The sequence below is a fragment of the Ranitomeya variabilis genome, chromosome 3, assembly GCF_051348905.1.
Source record: "Ranitomeya variabilis isolate aRanVar5 chromosome 3, aRanVar5.hap1, whole genome shotgun sequence".
In the NCBI taxonomy this organism is placed as follows: domain Eukaryota; kingdom Metazoa; phylum Chordata; class Amphibia; order Anura; family Dendrobatidae; genus Ranitomeya; species Ranitomeya variabilis.
The window spans coordinates 512340423-512356289 of NC_135234.1; the positions used below are offsets into that span (position 1 = coordinate 512340423).

Sequence of the window (15867 nt, forward strand, 5' to 3'; positions counted from 1 at the left end):
CAGAGGATGGGGGATATTCGGGCGAGGAGAGGTGGATTAGGTGGGCAGCAGAGTTGAGGACAGACTGGAGCGGTGCAAGAGAGTTAGCGGGGAGGCCACAGAGGAGGGTGTCGCAGTAATCGAGGCGGGAGATGATGAGGGCATGCACAAGAGTTTTGGTAGACTGTGGGCTGAGGAAGGGATGGATTCTAGCAATGTTTTTAAAGGCGACAGCAGGTGGCAAGAGTTTGGACATGCGGTTTGAAGGACAGGGCAGAGTCGAGAGTTACTCTGAGGCAGTGGCTTTCAGGTGCGGGAGAGAGCGTGATGCCGTTTACCATAATAGATAGATCAGGTGGGGGGGGGGGGAATACGCGACATGGGGGAAAGATGAGGAGTTCGGTTTTGTCTATATTGAGTTTTAGGAAGCGAGAGGTGAAGGAGGATATGGCTGATAGACACTCCGGGATTCTGGACAGCAGAGAGGTGACATCTGGGCCAGAGAGGTAGATCTGAGTGTCATCCGCATACAGGTGGTACTGGAAGCCATGGGACTTTATGAGTTGTCCTAGGCCAAGGGTATAGATGGAAAAAAGTAGGGGCCCTAGGACAGAGCCTTGAGAGACTCCACAACAGAGAGAGGGCGGGATGAGGAGGTAGTGTGGGAGTGGGAAATGCTAAATATGCGGTCGGAAAGGTATGAGGCAATCCAGGACAGGGCAAGGTCTTTGATGCCAAGGGAAGAAAGAATATGTAGGAGTAGGCAGTGGTCGACTGTGTTGAAGGTAGAGAACAGGTCGAGAAGGAGGAGGATGGAGAACTGTGGTAGTTTTGGCTGTAAGTCATTAGTAATTTTTGTCAGCGCAGTGTCGGTGGAGTGGTGGGGCGGAAGCCAGATTGGAGGTCATCAAGGAGAGTTAGATGAGAGGTGGGAGGAAAGTTGAGCATGGACATGCTGCTCAAGGAGTTTTGAAGCAAACGGGAGCAGTGATATGGGGCGATAGCTGGGCATAGCAGTTGGGTCAAGGTTAGTTTTTTTTGAAGAAGGATGTGATGGTGGCATGTTTGAAGGCAGAGGGGAAGGTACCAGAAGATAGCGATAGGTTGAAGAGATGGGTTAGGGCTGGAATAAGCATTTTAGTGAAGTTGGGGAGCAGGTGGGAAGGGATGGGGTCAAGTTCACAGGTGGTGAGGTGTGATTTGGAAAGGAGGTGAGTAAGCTCTCCTTCAGTGATGTTTGAGAGGGAGGTTATCAGGGAAGGGAAGAGGTCTAGTATATGGAGTGGTTGGGGTGGTGGAACAGTAAAGGTTTGCCTTGTTTGGTCGATCTTGTTTTTGAAGTAGGTGGAAGTCGTGACCGCGACGTCACAAAGGTCCTTCACGGCGCGCAATGCATCCTTGGTAACGGAAGCCGCCGCATGCATCTACAGCATTACAGAATGCTGTAGATAAGCCCCTGATGCCAGTGGCCTTATCTCATACGATTTTTGGGGTGACATTCCCTTTAATGACTTACAGCCAAAGCTAACAGACAGTTCTCCATCCTCCTCCTTCTCGACCTGTCCTCTGCATTCGACACAGTCGACCACCACCTACTGCTACAGATTCGTTCTTCCCTTGCCCTGTCCTGGATTGCCTCATACCTTTCCGACCACACATTTAGCGTTTCCCACTCCCACACTACCTCCTCATCCTGTGTTTCCGGCTGCGCATGCCCTGCAGGAAATCTCGCTCTCTCTTTCCTCCCCGGGACTTTATACTGGATAGCGGACCTGTTGAAAACTGCGTCCGTTGCTCACGATATACACTATTTCACAAACGTCTGTCTGTAAGTCGCGCCAACGCTGTGTGACAGCCGACTACCGACGGAAATGTGAAAGTAGCCCAATCCACCCGTCTCCTCTCCTGTTTCTCCCCTCTGCAAATCCCTCCACTGGCTGCCAATTCCCCAATGAATCCAGTTCAAACTACTAACACGGACCTACAAAGCCATCCACAACCTGTCCCCTCCCTATATCTCAGAACTAATCTCCCAATATCTTCCCTCACGTAATCTTAGATCCTCTCAAGACCTCCTACTCTCCTCCACACTCATTCGTTTTTCACACAACCGCCTCCAAGATTTCTCCCGAATATCTCCCATCCTCTGGAATTCCACGCCTCAACACGTCCGATTATCCACCACCCCCGGATCCTTCAGACGGAACCTGAAAACCCATCTCTTCAGGAAAGCTTACAGCCTGAAATAACCATTCCGCCGCCTCACCACCACCCGAGCTGCCGCATCACCACCACCAGAGCTGCTGCACCCCCGACCTTATGAGTCTCTTCCCCATTATCCCATAGACAGGGTCCTCTTCCCTCTGTACCAGTCTGTCATCGTAAATTTGCTTACTGTAAACGATATCTATAACTTTGTATGTAACCCCTTCTCATGCACAACACCATGGACTTAATGGTGCTATATAAATAAATAACGATAATTGCTGTAACATCAAGGTCTTATCTACCCTCTGGTACTATTGATTGCAAGAACAATGCTGCAGAATAAACCATTTTGGTAATCAAAATAAATCCTCCAAAACCTGAAGGGAAAAGGAGAACATCACTAGTGTGAACACAACCTTCTGCTTTTCAAATATTTTCTTCATACAAAACTGAAGGACATTTTTTGGTGGCGATGGAAAGAAAAAAGAAAAAACAAAAAAGGAAAATTGGACAATTTCACACAAAGCCTCAAAAATGGTCGGGAGAAAATTGTTAGCACCTTTCCAAAATTGTGGGCAAACAGCTTTGTTTCAAGCATGGGATGCTCTTTCAAACTCCCTCGTGGCAAGTAACAGGTGTGACAAATATGAAAATCACACCTGAAACCAGATAAAAAGGGGAAAAGTTGACTCAATCTTTGCAGAGAGAGTGAGTGAGTGAGTGTGTGTGTCACACTAAGCATGGAGAACCGAAAGATACTAGAACTAAAATTGTTGAAACATAACAATATCAAGGTTACAAGTCCTTCTCCAGAGTGATGTTCCTTTGTCCACGGGGCGTAACAAAATCAAGACGTTTATAAGCCATGTCACTGTAGCTAATCTCTCTGGACGCGGACGGCAGATAAAAGTTCATTAAAGATTTCAACGCAGGATAGTCCTGGATGATGGATAAGCAATTGATTAAGTTACAAAGAAATTAATTTTAATGACATGAAACGCTATGTCTGGAGACTCAGGAGGACCCAACTGCTGACAAACATTAAGAAAAGCTAGACTGCAGCTTGAGCAAGTCAAAATTCTTCTGGGAAAGTCTTGTGGACAGATAAGACCAAGACAGAATTTTGGTAGAGAATTTCATTCTACTATTTATAGAAAATGGAATGAGGCCTACAAAGAAAAGAACACAGTACCTACAGTCAAATATCGTGGCTGGCACTGGGTGTATCCTGGACTCTGTGAAAGGCATCATGAAATCTGAAGATTTTGGGTCACAATTTAGTGTCTAGTGTCTGAAAGCTGGGTCTTCCAGCAGGACAATGACCTCAAACATACTTCAAAAAGTACCCAGAAATGGATGGCAACAAAGCGCTTGCGAGTTCTGAAGTAGCCAGCAATGAGTCTGGATCTTAATCCCATTGAACAACTGTGGAGAGATCTTAAAATTGCTGTTGGGAGAAGGCACCCTTCAAATAGGAGAGAACTGGAGCAGTTTGCAAAAGAAGAGTGGTCCAAAATTCCAGTAGAGAGGTGTAAGAAGCTTGTTGATGGTTATAGGAAGGGACTTATTGCAATTATTTATTCCAAAGGGTGTGCAACCAAATATTAAGTTGAGAGTGCCAACAATTTTGTTCGGCCCATTTTTGGAGCGGTGTGTGAAATTATGTCAAATGTGTCTTTTTTCCCCCGCTGTTTTTTTGTGTGTTTAAATACACAAAGGAAATAAACATGTGTATTTGCAATAATTTTCATGGAGAAACGCTTCATTTTCTGGAACAATTGCAAGGGTGCCAATGGATTTGGCCATGACTGATCAGATAGATTGATAGATAGAATGCAAGTCCACAAGTGTAGGGTTCCCTCGCCTCTGTACCAGTCATTGTTAGCTTGTTCATTGTAATTTAGATTTGTATTTTGTATCTTCTTATCTACAGCACCATATAATCAAAGGTGTTTTAAAAATAGTAAATAATAATAATAATACATTTACACATTCTCCAAGAACTGTATACAGTATGTTGTAAGTCGTATCAAAGACAATTGTACTCTGAAATATCTACACTGTTATAAACTACTTACCATTCTTGACACACTAGATCTGTGTGTTCTTGGAGTGATTCCATTTCTTGGGCTACCAAAAGCTCCAATAGGCAGAGCAGAAGGAGAGCGAGATGGAGGGCTACAGGTCACTGGGGATAAGGAGAGGTGATCTAGCATTTTATTAGTGGACTGCATCTTGGATATGTCGCTGCTGTCATCAAGGTTTTCAGGCATAACATTTTCTCCATTTTTTATTCTTCTTAAATAGTCCTTCAGTAAAAGCTGCGTTGGTGTCTCACTCAGCCAGTATAGAAATAACTCATCTACTTTCATTTTTAAAACTGGCTGTAAAACCTTGTTGGCAGGCATGATAACGCTTATCAGAGCGGAGTTACTCCTCCTACTCACCAAGTCCACACTAGACGGGCCTGTAATACAAAGAAAAACATAATGAACATGCAACGTATTGGCCAAAGTCACTTCTTCGGGTTGACCCGACAATCTGGTCTTTAGGACAGCACAATGACCAGTACGCCCAGCGAGTATCAAGCACATTTTGGCCCAGATCCAGCATTGCCTCTGCGCCTATTTCTTATTCCATTTGTGTCTTTTTCAAAGTCTACTTTATTAGTGCTCACCTGTGGCTTTTGTTTTCCCTTTGCGGGCAGAGGTTAGGGATTTCAGATGTTGTTGCCAAATTCAGCCATAGCAACTTTTTTAGCGCAATTCCACTCCCATTCCGCCAGATTTATTTTTTGAGTAAGGCAATATTTTGGGGCAATTTTTGTGCCATTTTTCACATTGTGCGACTTTTGGCACCAAAAACTTGCAAAACCGTTCAAAATGCCAAATTCATGAATTGAGAGAATCAGTAAATTGGCGACAAAATGAAAATACAAGAGAAAAGAAAAGAAAAAAAAAAAAAAAAAAAAAATTATATATATATATATATATATATATATATATATATATATATATATATATATATATATATATATATATATATATATATATATATATATATATATTGAATCTGGCCTCTTAGTTTTAGGTAATTGGTCCCTGGGAGTCAGAACCAGATTTATGGAAAGAGTACTAATGTACTAATGAAGAGGGCATAGTCACATCACAGGAGTTATCTAGCAGTGGGGAATTTTCCCATCAGTGTCTTATTCACACAGTGTATAGGAAATATGGGGTCATCGGGTACAGCTAACAGCTTAAACCGGGTGTAGATTAAAAGAGTCACAGAGAAATCAGGGAAAAAAAAAAAAAAAAAGGGTTAACGCAACCCTTACATAATTATTCATGAGGAAGGCTAGGGCTACACAGCTACTTTGTCCGCAACATCTGTCACACGACTTGAGTTTGCTTGATGCCGTTTTACGCCACAATAGAAGTGAATGGGGTCACAGAGCGTTACTAGGCTAGGTTCACATTGCGTTCTGCGCGTCCGTTAAACGGACTACGTTACACCGCGGCATAACGCGGTGTAACGTAGTCCGTTAACGCCGCCATTGAATGCAATGTCGGACGCATCACTAGCACATGCCCACAATGGGCGTGCGCTAGCGATGTTCCGTCATTGAGTGACGGACCCCGAGACGCGGGCTGCAGCGTTTCCGGGTCCGGCACCGCTAGCACAGATAGAGCTAGCAAATGCTCTATCTGCGCTAGCGTGCTGCCACACCGGTACTTGCGTTAACAGCAGCCCGTTAACGGGCTGCTGTTAACGCAATGTGAACCCAGCACTACTGCGACAAGGAAAAAAAAAAATTGTTATTTTTTTTTTATTTATTTATTTATTTTTTACTTGTCACATTCGTGTAGGTGTCGCAATACAGAGTAGCCAAGCAAACTTCAGTTGAGGCAAAAGTCGCAGTGCAGATCCAGCCTAAGAGTGGGGGGGGTAAGAACTCTATCCACACAGGGTCAATACAGAAATATAGATCACATAGTAAAATACTAATTGATAATCAGGATATAGTTTCAGACATGGACACCAAGTCCGTAGTCACATTCTGTCCTATTGGCTGCTACGTATAGATTTAGGACCAGGGGTACAGTACGTTGGGGACCCTCTACTGCAGTATATAAAGCTATATAGATCCAACCCAAGATCATATACAGTACAGACCAAAAGTTTGGACACACCTTCTCATTTAAACATTTTTTGTATTTTCATGACTATGAAAATTGTACATTCACACTGAAGGCATCAAAACTATGAATTAACACATGTGGAATTATATACTTAACAAAAAAGTGTGAAAACTGAAAATATGTCTTATATTCTAGGTTCTTCAAAGTAGCCACCTTTTGCTTTGATGACTGCTTTGCACATTCTTGGCATTCTCTTGATGAGCTTCAAGAGGTAGTCACCGGCAAATAGTTTTCACTTCACAGGTGTGCCCTGTCAGGTTTAATAAGTGGGATTTCTTGCCTTATAAATGGTGTTGGGACCATCAGTTGTGTTGTGCAGAAGTCTGGTGGATACACAGCTGATAGTCCTACTGAATAGGCTGTTAGAATATGTATTATGGCAAGAAAAAAGCAGCTAAGTAAAGAAAAACGAGTGGCCATCATTACTTTAAGAAATGAAGGTCAGTCAGTACGAAAAATTGGGCAAACTTTGAAAGTGTCCCCAAGTGCAGTGGCAAAAACCGTCAAGCTCTACAAAGAAACTGGCTCACATGAGGACCACCCCAGGAAAGGAAGACCAAGAGTCACCTCTGCTTCTGAGGATAAGTTTATCCGAGTCACCAGCCTCAGAAATTGCAGGTTGACAGCAGCTCAGATTAGAGACCAGGTCAATGCCACACAAAGTTCTAGCAGCAGACACATCTCTACAACAACTGTAAGGGCTCATACTCACTTGTGTGAAATATGGCCAAGTCTCGCATGTTAACACCCGGCTCTGCCACCGGCACTTGGGAGCGGAGCGTGCAGCTCCATGTATTGCTGTGTGGCCGCACGCTCCGCTCTGGAGTGCCAGCGGCAGAGCCGGGTTTTAACCTGCGAGACTCGGCCGTATTTCACGCAAGTGAGTATGAGCCCTTAAGAGACTTTGTGCAGCGGCCTTCGTGGTAAAATAGCTGCTAGGAAACCACTGCTAAGGACAGGCAACAAGCAGAGGAGCCTTGTTTGGGCTAAAGAACACAAGGAATGGACATTAGACCAGTAGAAATCTTTGCTTTGGTCTGATGAGTTAAAATTTGAGATCCTTGAGAGTGATGGGGTGCTACGCCAGATGACCTGGCCTCCACAGTCACCAGACCTGAACCCAATCGAGATGGTTTTGGGTGAGCTGAACTGCAGAGTGTAGGCAAAAGGGCCAACAAGTGCTAAGCATCTCTGGGAACTCCTTCAAGATTGTTGGAAAACCATTCCCGGTGACTACCTCTTGAAGCTCATCAAGAGAATGCCAAGAGTGTGCAATGCTGTCATCAAAGCAAAAGGTGGCTACTTTGAAGAACCTAGAATATAAGACATATTTTCAGTTGTTTCACACTTTTTTGTTAAGTATATAATTCCACATGTGTTAATTCATAGTTTTCAGTATGATTGTACAATTTTCATAGTCCGGAAAATACAGAAAAATGTTTAAATGAGAAGGTGTCCAAACTTTTGGTCTGTACTGTATAATGGATAGAAAACCCAGCAGTACTGCATACAATCTATAGATAAACATTACTTGCAGCAGTACAGTATATAAGGTTTCAACGATCGTGCTCAAATCATAAAACACAACCTTTAAAGGGAACCTGTCACCCCCAAAATTGAAGTTGAGCTAAGCCCACCGGCATCAGGGGCTTATCTACAGCATTCTGGAATGCTGTAGATAAGCCCCCGATGTATCCTGAAAGATGAGAAAAAGAGGTTAGATTATACTCACCCAGGGGTGGTCCGGTCCGATGGGTGTCGCGGTCCGGGGCCTCCCATCTTCATACGATGACGTCCTCTTCCTGTCTTCATGCTGCGGCTCCGGCGCAGGCGTACTTTGTCTGCCCTGTTGAGGGCAGAGCAAAGTACTGCAGTGCGCAGGTGCTGGGCCTCTCTGATCTTTCCCGGCGCATGCGCACTGCAGTACTTTGCTCTGCCCTCAACAGGACAAAGTACGCCTGAGCCGGAGCCGCAGCATGAAGACAAGAAGAGGACGTCATCGTAAGAAGATGGGAGGCCCCGCACTGGACCGCGACGCCCATCGGACCGGACCACAGTGGGACCACCCCTGGATGAGTATAATATAACCTCTTTTTCTCATCTTTCAGGATACATCGGGCGCTTATCTACAGCATTCCAAAATGTTGTAGATAAGCCCCTGATGCCAGTGGGCTTAGCTCACCTTCGATTTTGGGGGTGACAGGTTCCCTTTAATATAACTTAATAAAAAAAATAAAAATTTCAAAATACAATCAACACCCCATATTATGATATGGGTCTGCTAATAAATGGGCAAATAAGGAATAGGAATATTTCACCTTAATAGGGTACTATAATATCCTTTCCTACCAGCGGAGGTTGGCACCCTATAACCTTCGCATTGTTGCCCCCGCTCCACGTCGACTCTCCCTCGAAAACCCCATTAAAAGGTAGTTTGCACAGAAATACAACAATATTGTGCCATAGGTGATAGAATCAGAGACATGGTACCCGGCTTCTGACATACCATATGGTACAGGCAATATATCAGAGAGAGGTAAATATCAAAGCCCAGAAGCAAATACCAAAATCATATATCATAAAAAGTTTAGGAATAGGCAGATATCAAAATTGAATATATTCCCAATTCTCATCTAAATATTAGTGCAAAAATCGATGATATCCTAGAATCTGCAGCATAGATCACCAATGTGCAATATTCTTTAGATAATATATTCTCAATGCACCTAAACCAGATCTCACAATAATTATAGGTGCAAGAATGAATGATTTCCTAATATATGCACCATAAGCAGTCACTGTGCAAAGTCCCTATTGATAATACGTTTATTGTTCTGGACCCGTGGAAGCGTGGTTAACGCGAAACGGCCGTCGTCCTTTTTACTTGCACTGTCCCTGCCCTGTTTACCTTGTCCATAAATTTATATTGGAAATAAAGGACTAAGGTTTCTTCGTCACAAAACGGAAGTGTTGCTGCTTTCCTCTTCGTCTGGATAATACGTTTATGCCCAAGAATAAAGGAACATGTATCAAAACAAGTTCCCATACCACACACAATGGGGGTTAGAGATCTCAAGATAAATCCGAAGCGCTCAGGGTATGTGCACACGTTGCGGATTCTGCTGCGGATCCGCAGCGGTTTTGACGCTGCGGATTCGCAGCCGTTTTCCATGCGTTTACAGTACCATGTAAACCTATGGAAAACAAAACCCGCAGTGCACATGCTGCGGAAAAAACGCACGGCAACGTAGCGTTGTTTATTCTGCAGCATGTTCATTCTTTGTGCGGATTCCGCAGCGGTTTACACCTGCTCCATTATAGGAATCCGCAGGTGGAATCCGCACAAAAAAACGAATAAAATCCGCAGGAAATCTGCAGTAAATCCGCAGGTAAAACGAAGTGCTTTTTACCTGCGGATTTCTCAAACCAGGTGCGGAAAAATCCGCAGAGGTTCCATCTACATGTGCACATACCCTCATACTGCACTCTACAGAGAGATTAGATAGTCCAATTAAACCCTCCGCTCATATATCAGAATACAATCAAAGGGATTCCATTACCCCATGTGGAGCAACAACAAAAAATGGCCACTATGCACATTTCTCGACGCGTTTCCCCACAGATTGGTTCCTCAGGAGAACATACTAGTATACAAATCCCATAAAAGAGGGGAAACTTATCTGGTCTAAAGTCATCGAAACAACAGCGTGGGGATAATGCCATTCACATATCAGGGAGCCGATATCCGCCATTTTTTCAAGCCTCCTTATAGTACAGTATACAGTACAGGGTATACACATACAACTCCCGTACTCCTTACATACATGACCGCCAGAACAGTATACTACATAGACACAGATGCTGTACCCCATAGGCAGGTATAAGCCCCCACACACACACAGCTCCTGCACCCTATAGGCAGGTATAAGCCCCCATACACACAGCTCCTGCACCCTATGGGCAAGTATAAGCCCCCATACACACAGCTCCTGCACCCTATGGGCAAGTATAAGCCCCCATACACACAGCTCCTGCACCCTATAGGCAGGTATAAGCCCCCATACACGCAGCTCCTGCACCCTATAGACAGGTATAAGCCCTCAACTCAGCTCCTGTACCCTATAGGCAGGTATAAGCCACCATACACGCAGCTCCTGAACCCTATAGGCAGGTATAAGCCCCCATACACGCAGCTGCGGTACCCTATAGACAGGTATAAGCCCCCATACACGCAGCTGCTGTACCCTATAGGCAGGTATAAGCCCCATACACACAGCTCCTGCACCCTATAGGCATGTATAAGCCCCCATACACACAGCTCCTGCACCCTATAGGCAGGTATAAGCCCCCATACACACAGCTCCTGCACCCTATAGGCAGGTATAAGCCCCCATACACGCAGGTCCTGCACCCTATAGGCAGGTATAAGCCCCCATACACACAGCTCCTGCACCCTATAGGCAGGTATAAGCCCCCATACACGCAGCTCCTGCACCCTATAGACAGGTATAAGCCCTCAACTCAGCTCCTGCACCCTATAGGCAGGTATAAGCCCCCATACACGCAGCTCCTGCACCCTATAGGCAGGTATAAGCCCCCATACACGCAGCTCATGTACCATATAGGCAGGTATAAGCCCCATACACAGATATAAGCCCCCATACACGTAGCTCCTGCACCCTATAGGCAGGTATAAGCCCCCATATACGCAGCTCCTGTATCTTATAGGCAGGTATAAGCCCCCATACACACAGCTGCTGTACCCTATAGGCAGGTATAAGCCCCCATACACACAGCTCCTGCACCCTATAGGCAGGTATAAGCCCCCATACACACAGGTATAAGCCCCATACACACAGCTGCTGTACCCTATAGACAGGTATAAGCCCCCATACACGCAGCTCCTGTACCCTATAGGCAGGTATAAGCCCCATATACGCAGCTCCTGCACCCTATAGGCAGGTATAAGCCCCCATACACGCAGCTGCTGTACCCTATAGACAGGTATAAGCCCCCATACACGCAGCTCCTGCACCCTATAGGCAGGTATAAGCCCCATACACACAGCTGCTGTACCCTATAGACAGGTATAAGCCCCCATACACGTAGCTCCTGCACCCTATAGGCAGGTATAAGCCCCCATATACGCAGCTCCTGTATCTTATAGGCAGGTATAAGCCCCCATACACACAGCTGCTGTACCCTATAGGCAGGTATAAGCCCCCATACACACAGCTCCTGCACCCTATAGGCAGGTATAAGCCCCCATACACACAGCTCCTGCACCCTGTAGGCAGGTATAAGCCCCCATACACAGCTCCTGCACACTATAGGCAGGTATAAGCCCCCATACACACAGCTCCTGCACCCTATAGGCATAAGCCCCCATACACACAGCTCCTGCACCCTATAGGCAGGTATAAGCCCCCATACACACAGCTCCTGCACCCTATAGACAGGTATAAGCCCCCATACACACAGCTCCTGCACCCTATAGACAGGTATAAGCCCTCATACACACAGCTCCTGCACCCTATAGACAGGTATAAGCCCTCAACACAGCTCCTGTACCCTATAGACAGGTATAAGCCCCCATACACGCAGCTCATGTACCCTATAGGCAGGTATAAGCCCCATACACACAGCTGCTGTACCCTATAGGCAGGTATAAGCCCCCATACACGCAGATCCTGCACCCTATAGACAGGTATAAGCCCCCATACACGCAGCTCCTGCACCCTATAGGCAGGTACACAGCTCCTGAACCCTATAGGCAGGTATAAGCCCCCATACACGCAGCTGCGGTACCCTATAGACAGGTATAAGCCCCCATACACGCAGCTGCTGTACCCTATAGGCAGGTATAAGCCCCATACACACAGCTCCTGCACCCTATAGGCATGTATAAGCCCCCATACACACAGCTCCTGCACCCTATAGGCATAAGCCCCCATACACACAGCTCCTGCACCCTATAGGCAGGTATAAGCCCCCATACACACAGCTCCTGCACCCTATAGACAGGTATAAGCCCCCATACACACAGCTCCTGCACCCTATAGACAGGTATAAGCCCTCATACACACAGCTCCTGCACCCTATAGACAGGTATAAGCCCTCAACACAGCTCCTGTACCCTATAGACAGGTATAAGCCCCCATACACGCAGCTCATGTACCCTATAGGCAGGTATAAGCCCCATACACACAGCTGCTGTACCCTATAGGCAGGTATAAGCCCCCATACACGCAGATCCTGCACCCTATAGACAGGTATAAGCCCCCATACACGCAGCTCCTGCACCCTATAGGCAGGTACACAGCTCCTGCACCCTATAGACAGGTACACAGCTCCTGCACCCTATAGACAGGTATAAGCCCCCATACACGCAGCTCCTGTACCCTATAGGCAGGTATAAGCCCCATACACACAGCTCCTGTACCCTATAGACAGGTATAAGCCCCATACACACAGCTCCTGTACCCTATAGACAGGTATAAGCCCCATACACACAGCTCCTGCACCCTATAAGCAGGTATAAGCCCCCATACACGCAGCTCCTGTACCCTATAGGCAGGTATAAGCCCCATACACAGCTCCTGCACCCTATAGGCAGGTATAAGCCCCCATACACACAGCTCCTGTACCCTATAGACAGGTATAAGCCCCCATACACAGCTCCTGCACCCTATAGGCAGGTATAAGCCCCATACACAGCTCCTGCACCCTATAGGCAGGTATAAGCCCCATACACACAGCTCCTGCACCCTATAGGCAGGTATAAGCCCCATACACAGCTCCTGCACCCTATAGGCAGGTATAAGCCCCCATACACACAGCTCCTGTACCCTATAGACAGGTATAAGCCCCCATACACAGCTCCTGCACCCTATAGGCAGGTATAAGCCCCATACACAGCTCCTGCACCCTATAGGCAGGTATAAGCCCCATACACACAGCTCCTGCACCCTATAGGCAGGTATAAGCCCCATACACACAGCTCCTGCACCCTATAGGCAGGTATAAGCCCCCATACACGCAGCTCCTGTACCCTATAGGCAGGTATAAGCCCCATACACAGCTCCTGCACCCTATAGGCAGGTATAAGCCCCATACACACAGCTCCTGCACCCTATAGGCAGGTATAAGCCCCATACACAGCTCCTGCACCCTATAGGCAGGTATAAGCCCCATACACACAGCTCCTGCACCCTATAGGCAGGTATAAGCCCCCATACACGCAGCTCCTGTACCCTATAGGCAGGTATAAGCCCCATACACAGCTCCTGCACCCTATAGGCAGGTATAAGCCCTCATACACACAGCTCCTGTACCCTATAGACAGGTATAAGCCCCCATACACAGCTCCTGCACCCTATAGGCAGGTATAAGCCCCATACACAGCTCCTGCACCCTATAGGCAGGTATAAGCCCCATACACACAGCTCCTGCACACTATAGGCAGGTATAAGCCCCGTACACACAGCTCCTTCACCCTATAGGCAGGTATAAGCCCCATACACAGCCCCTGTAGCACATTACACACGTTATACCGTCGCTAGGTTACAAGGCAGCCACATACCACCACCCCCGCAGCAGCTGCTCTGTCACCCAGGTCCCTCCAGGCTGCGCACACTGACAGGAATGCAGGAACTGGCAGCACACACTTCCGCCCTGGACACCGCTCTTTACACCTGAGTAAAAGCTCGGCGGAAGAGACATAACTTGTAGCAAGAGGAGAGCGTGGAGCGCTGGCTGCAGTCATGTGACCCGGCAGGAAGGGGAGGGGCCTCGTGTCACCGCTGCTGTCTGTGGGCTTGATGGACAGTGCTGTTCTGTGAATGGTGCTGGCTTGTGCTGTACAGTGGGGCAGTGAGGCGTGGGCTGTCAGAGGGAGGCGTGGGCTGTCAGAGGGAAGCGTGTGATGCCGGGCACCAGGATGGCTGACATAGTGTGGAGATGGGTGGAATGGGCAGCACGGTGGTTAGTGCTATCTCCTTGCAGCGCTGGGGTCCTGGGTTCTAATCCCACCAAAGACAACTGCAAGGAGTTAGTATCTTCTCAGTTTCCTCCCACACTCCAGAGACATACTGGTAGGGATATTAGATTGTGAGCCCCAATGGGGACAGCGACTGTAATGTCTGTAAAGCGCTGTGGAATTAATACCGCTGTATAAGTGAGAAATAAATGCTCTATACACAGGGATTGATGTGGGCGGTGCGCTGCACGCAGAGATGGAGGTCGCGGGTGGCGCTCTGCACCCAGAGTGGAGGTTGTGTGTGGCGCTCTGCACGTGGAGACCGAGGTCGTGGTAACATGGAAATGGAGGTTGTGGGTGACGCTCTGCACATGGAGGTTGTGGGTGACACTCTGCACGTGGAGATGCTGTAGTTGGTGATGCTCCATAATATGCAGGATAAGGCGTTATATATGGTGAGCAAAAAGGCAGCAGCCACCCACCCTAGATGAATAAGCCCAGGAGAGAACCTCCGGTTGCAGATTAGGTGGAACTAAAGTCTTGCCCGGAGGCACATACTCCATTGAAACCGGAGCTACGGTTCTCAAACTCCCCAATGGGACAATAAGCCGAGGCTCCTCTCCCTCCTCAGATGAGACAACGGAATGGGAGAGAGCATTGGAACGGGGGTGTTAAGGGTGAAGTTAAACCAGTAGAAGAATAGGGACCATCTGGCCTGTCGAGAGTTCAACCACTGGGCCTTCTACAAATATAGCAGATTCTTGTGGTCGGTGTACACTTGGAAGGGGTACCGGGCCCCCTCTAGGAGATGTCTCCACTCTGAAAATGCCAGCTTCATAGCTAGCAACTCCCTGTCCCTAATGGAATAATTCCTCTCCACCGGTATGAAGGTCTTAGAAAAGAAAAAACAGGGATGTTTTTGACCTTGAGCATCCTGAGAGAGGACGGCTCCGGCACCAACGGAAGAGGCATCCACCTCCATTATGAATGGCTTATCAACATCGGGACATTGTAAAACGGGAGCGCTAGCGAAGTGAGACTTTATGGATATAAAAGCCTTGGAGACCTCCTACAACCACAACTTGGGATTAGCGCCTTTCTTGGTGAGGGCTACCAGAGGAGCTACTAAAGTAGAGAAGTGGGGAATGAACTGGCGATAGTTATTGATGAACCTCATGGAGTGCTGCACCGCTTTAAGGGAATGGGGTTCTTGCCAGTTCATCACGGACTCCAGTTTGGCAGGATCCATGGCCAATCCCTTGGCCGAGATGATATAGCTCAGGAAAGGCAAGGACTCCTGCTCAAAGACACACTTCTCCAGCTTAGCATACAGGAAATTAGCCTGTAGGAGTTCGAATACCTTGCAGACATCTCTCCGGTGGGAATCTATATCTGGAGAGTAGATGATAATATCATCCAAATAGACTACAACCGAGGTGGATAACAGTTCCCGGAAGATGTCATTCACAAAGTCTTGGAAGACGGCTGGGGCGTTATAGA

The 15867-nt window shown here is 47.1% G+C and overlaps 1 protein-coding gene across 3 annotated transcripts in view; it reads right to left on the reverse strand.

Annotated features, from left to right (window-relative positions):
* The window catches only part of PPP2R3B (protein phosphatase 2 regulatory subunit B''beta), a 102208-nt gene extending 88054 nt beyond the window's left edge, over nt 1-14154 (reverse strand). Inside the window, exons 1-3 of one of the 3 annotated variants that reach the window (XM_077296937.1) lie at nt 13972-14101; nt 4635-4654; nt 4266-4375 (exon numbers count right to left, since the gene is read on the reverse strand). In XM_077296937.1, the coding sequence (XP_077153052.1) occupies nt 4266-4268 (3 nt within the window). In that variant the 5' untranslated portion in view covers nt 4269-4375; nt 4635-4654; nt 13972-14101. Of the gene's footprint in view, nt 1-4265; nt 4655-13942 lie in introns of all 3 variants that reach the window. The other 2 variants (XM_077296933.1, XM_077296934.1) reach the window with 2 other exon arrangements.
* Between the last annotated feature and the right edge of the window lie 1713 nt (nt 14155-15867).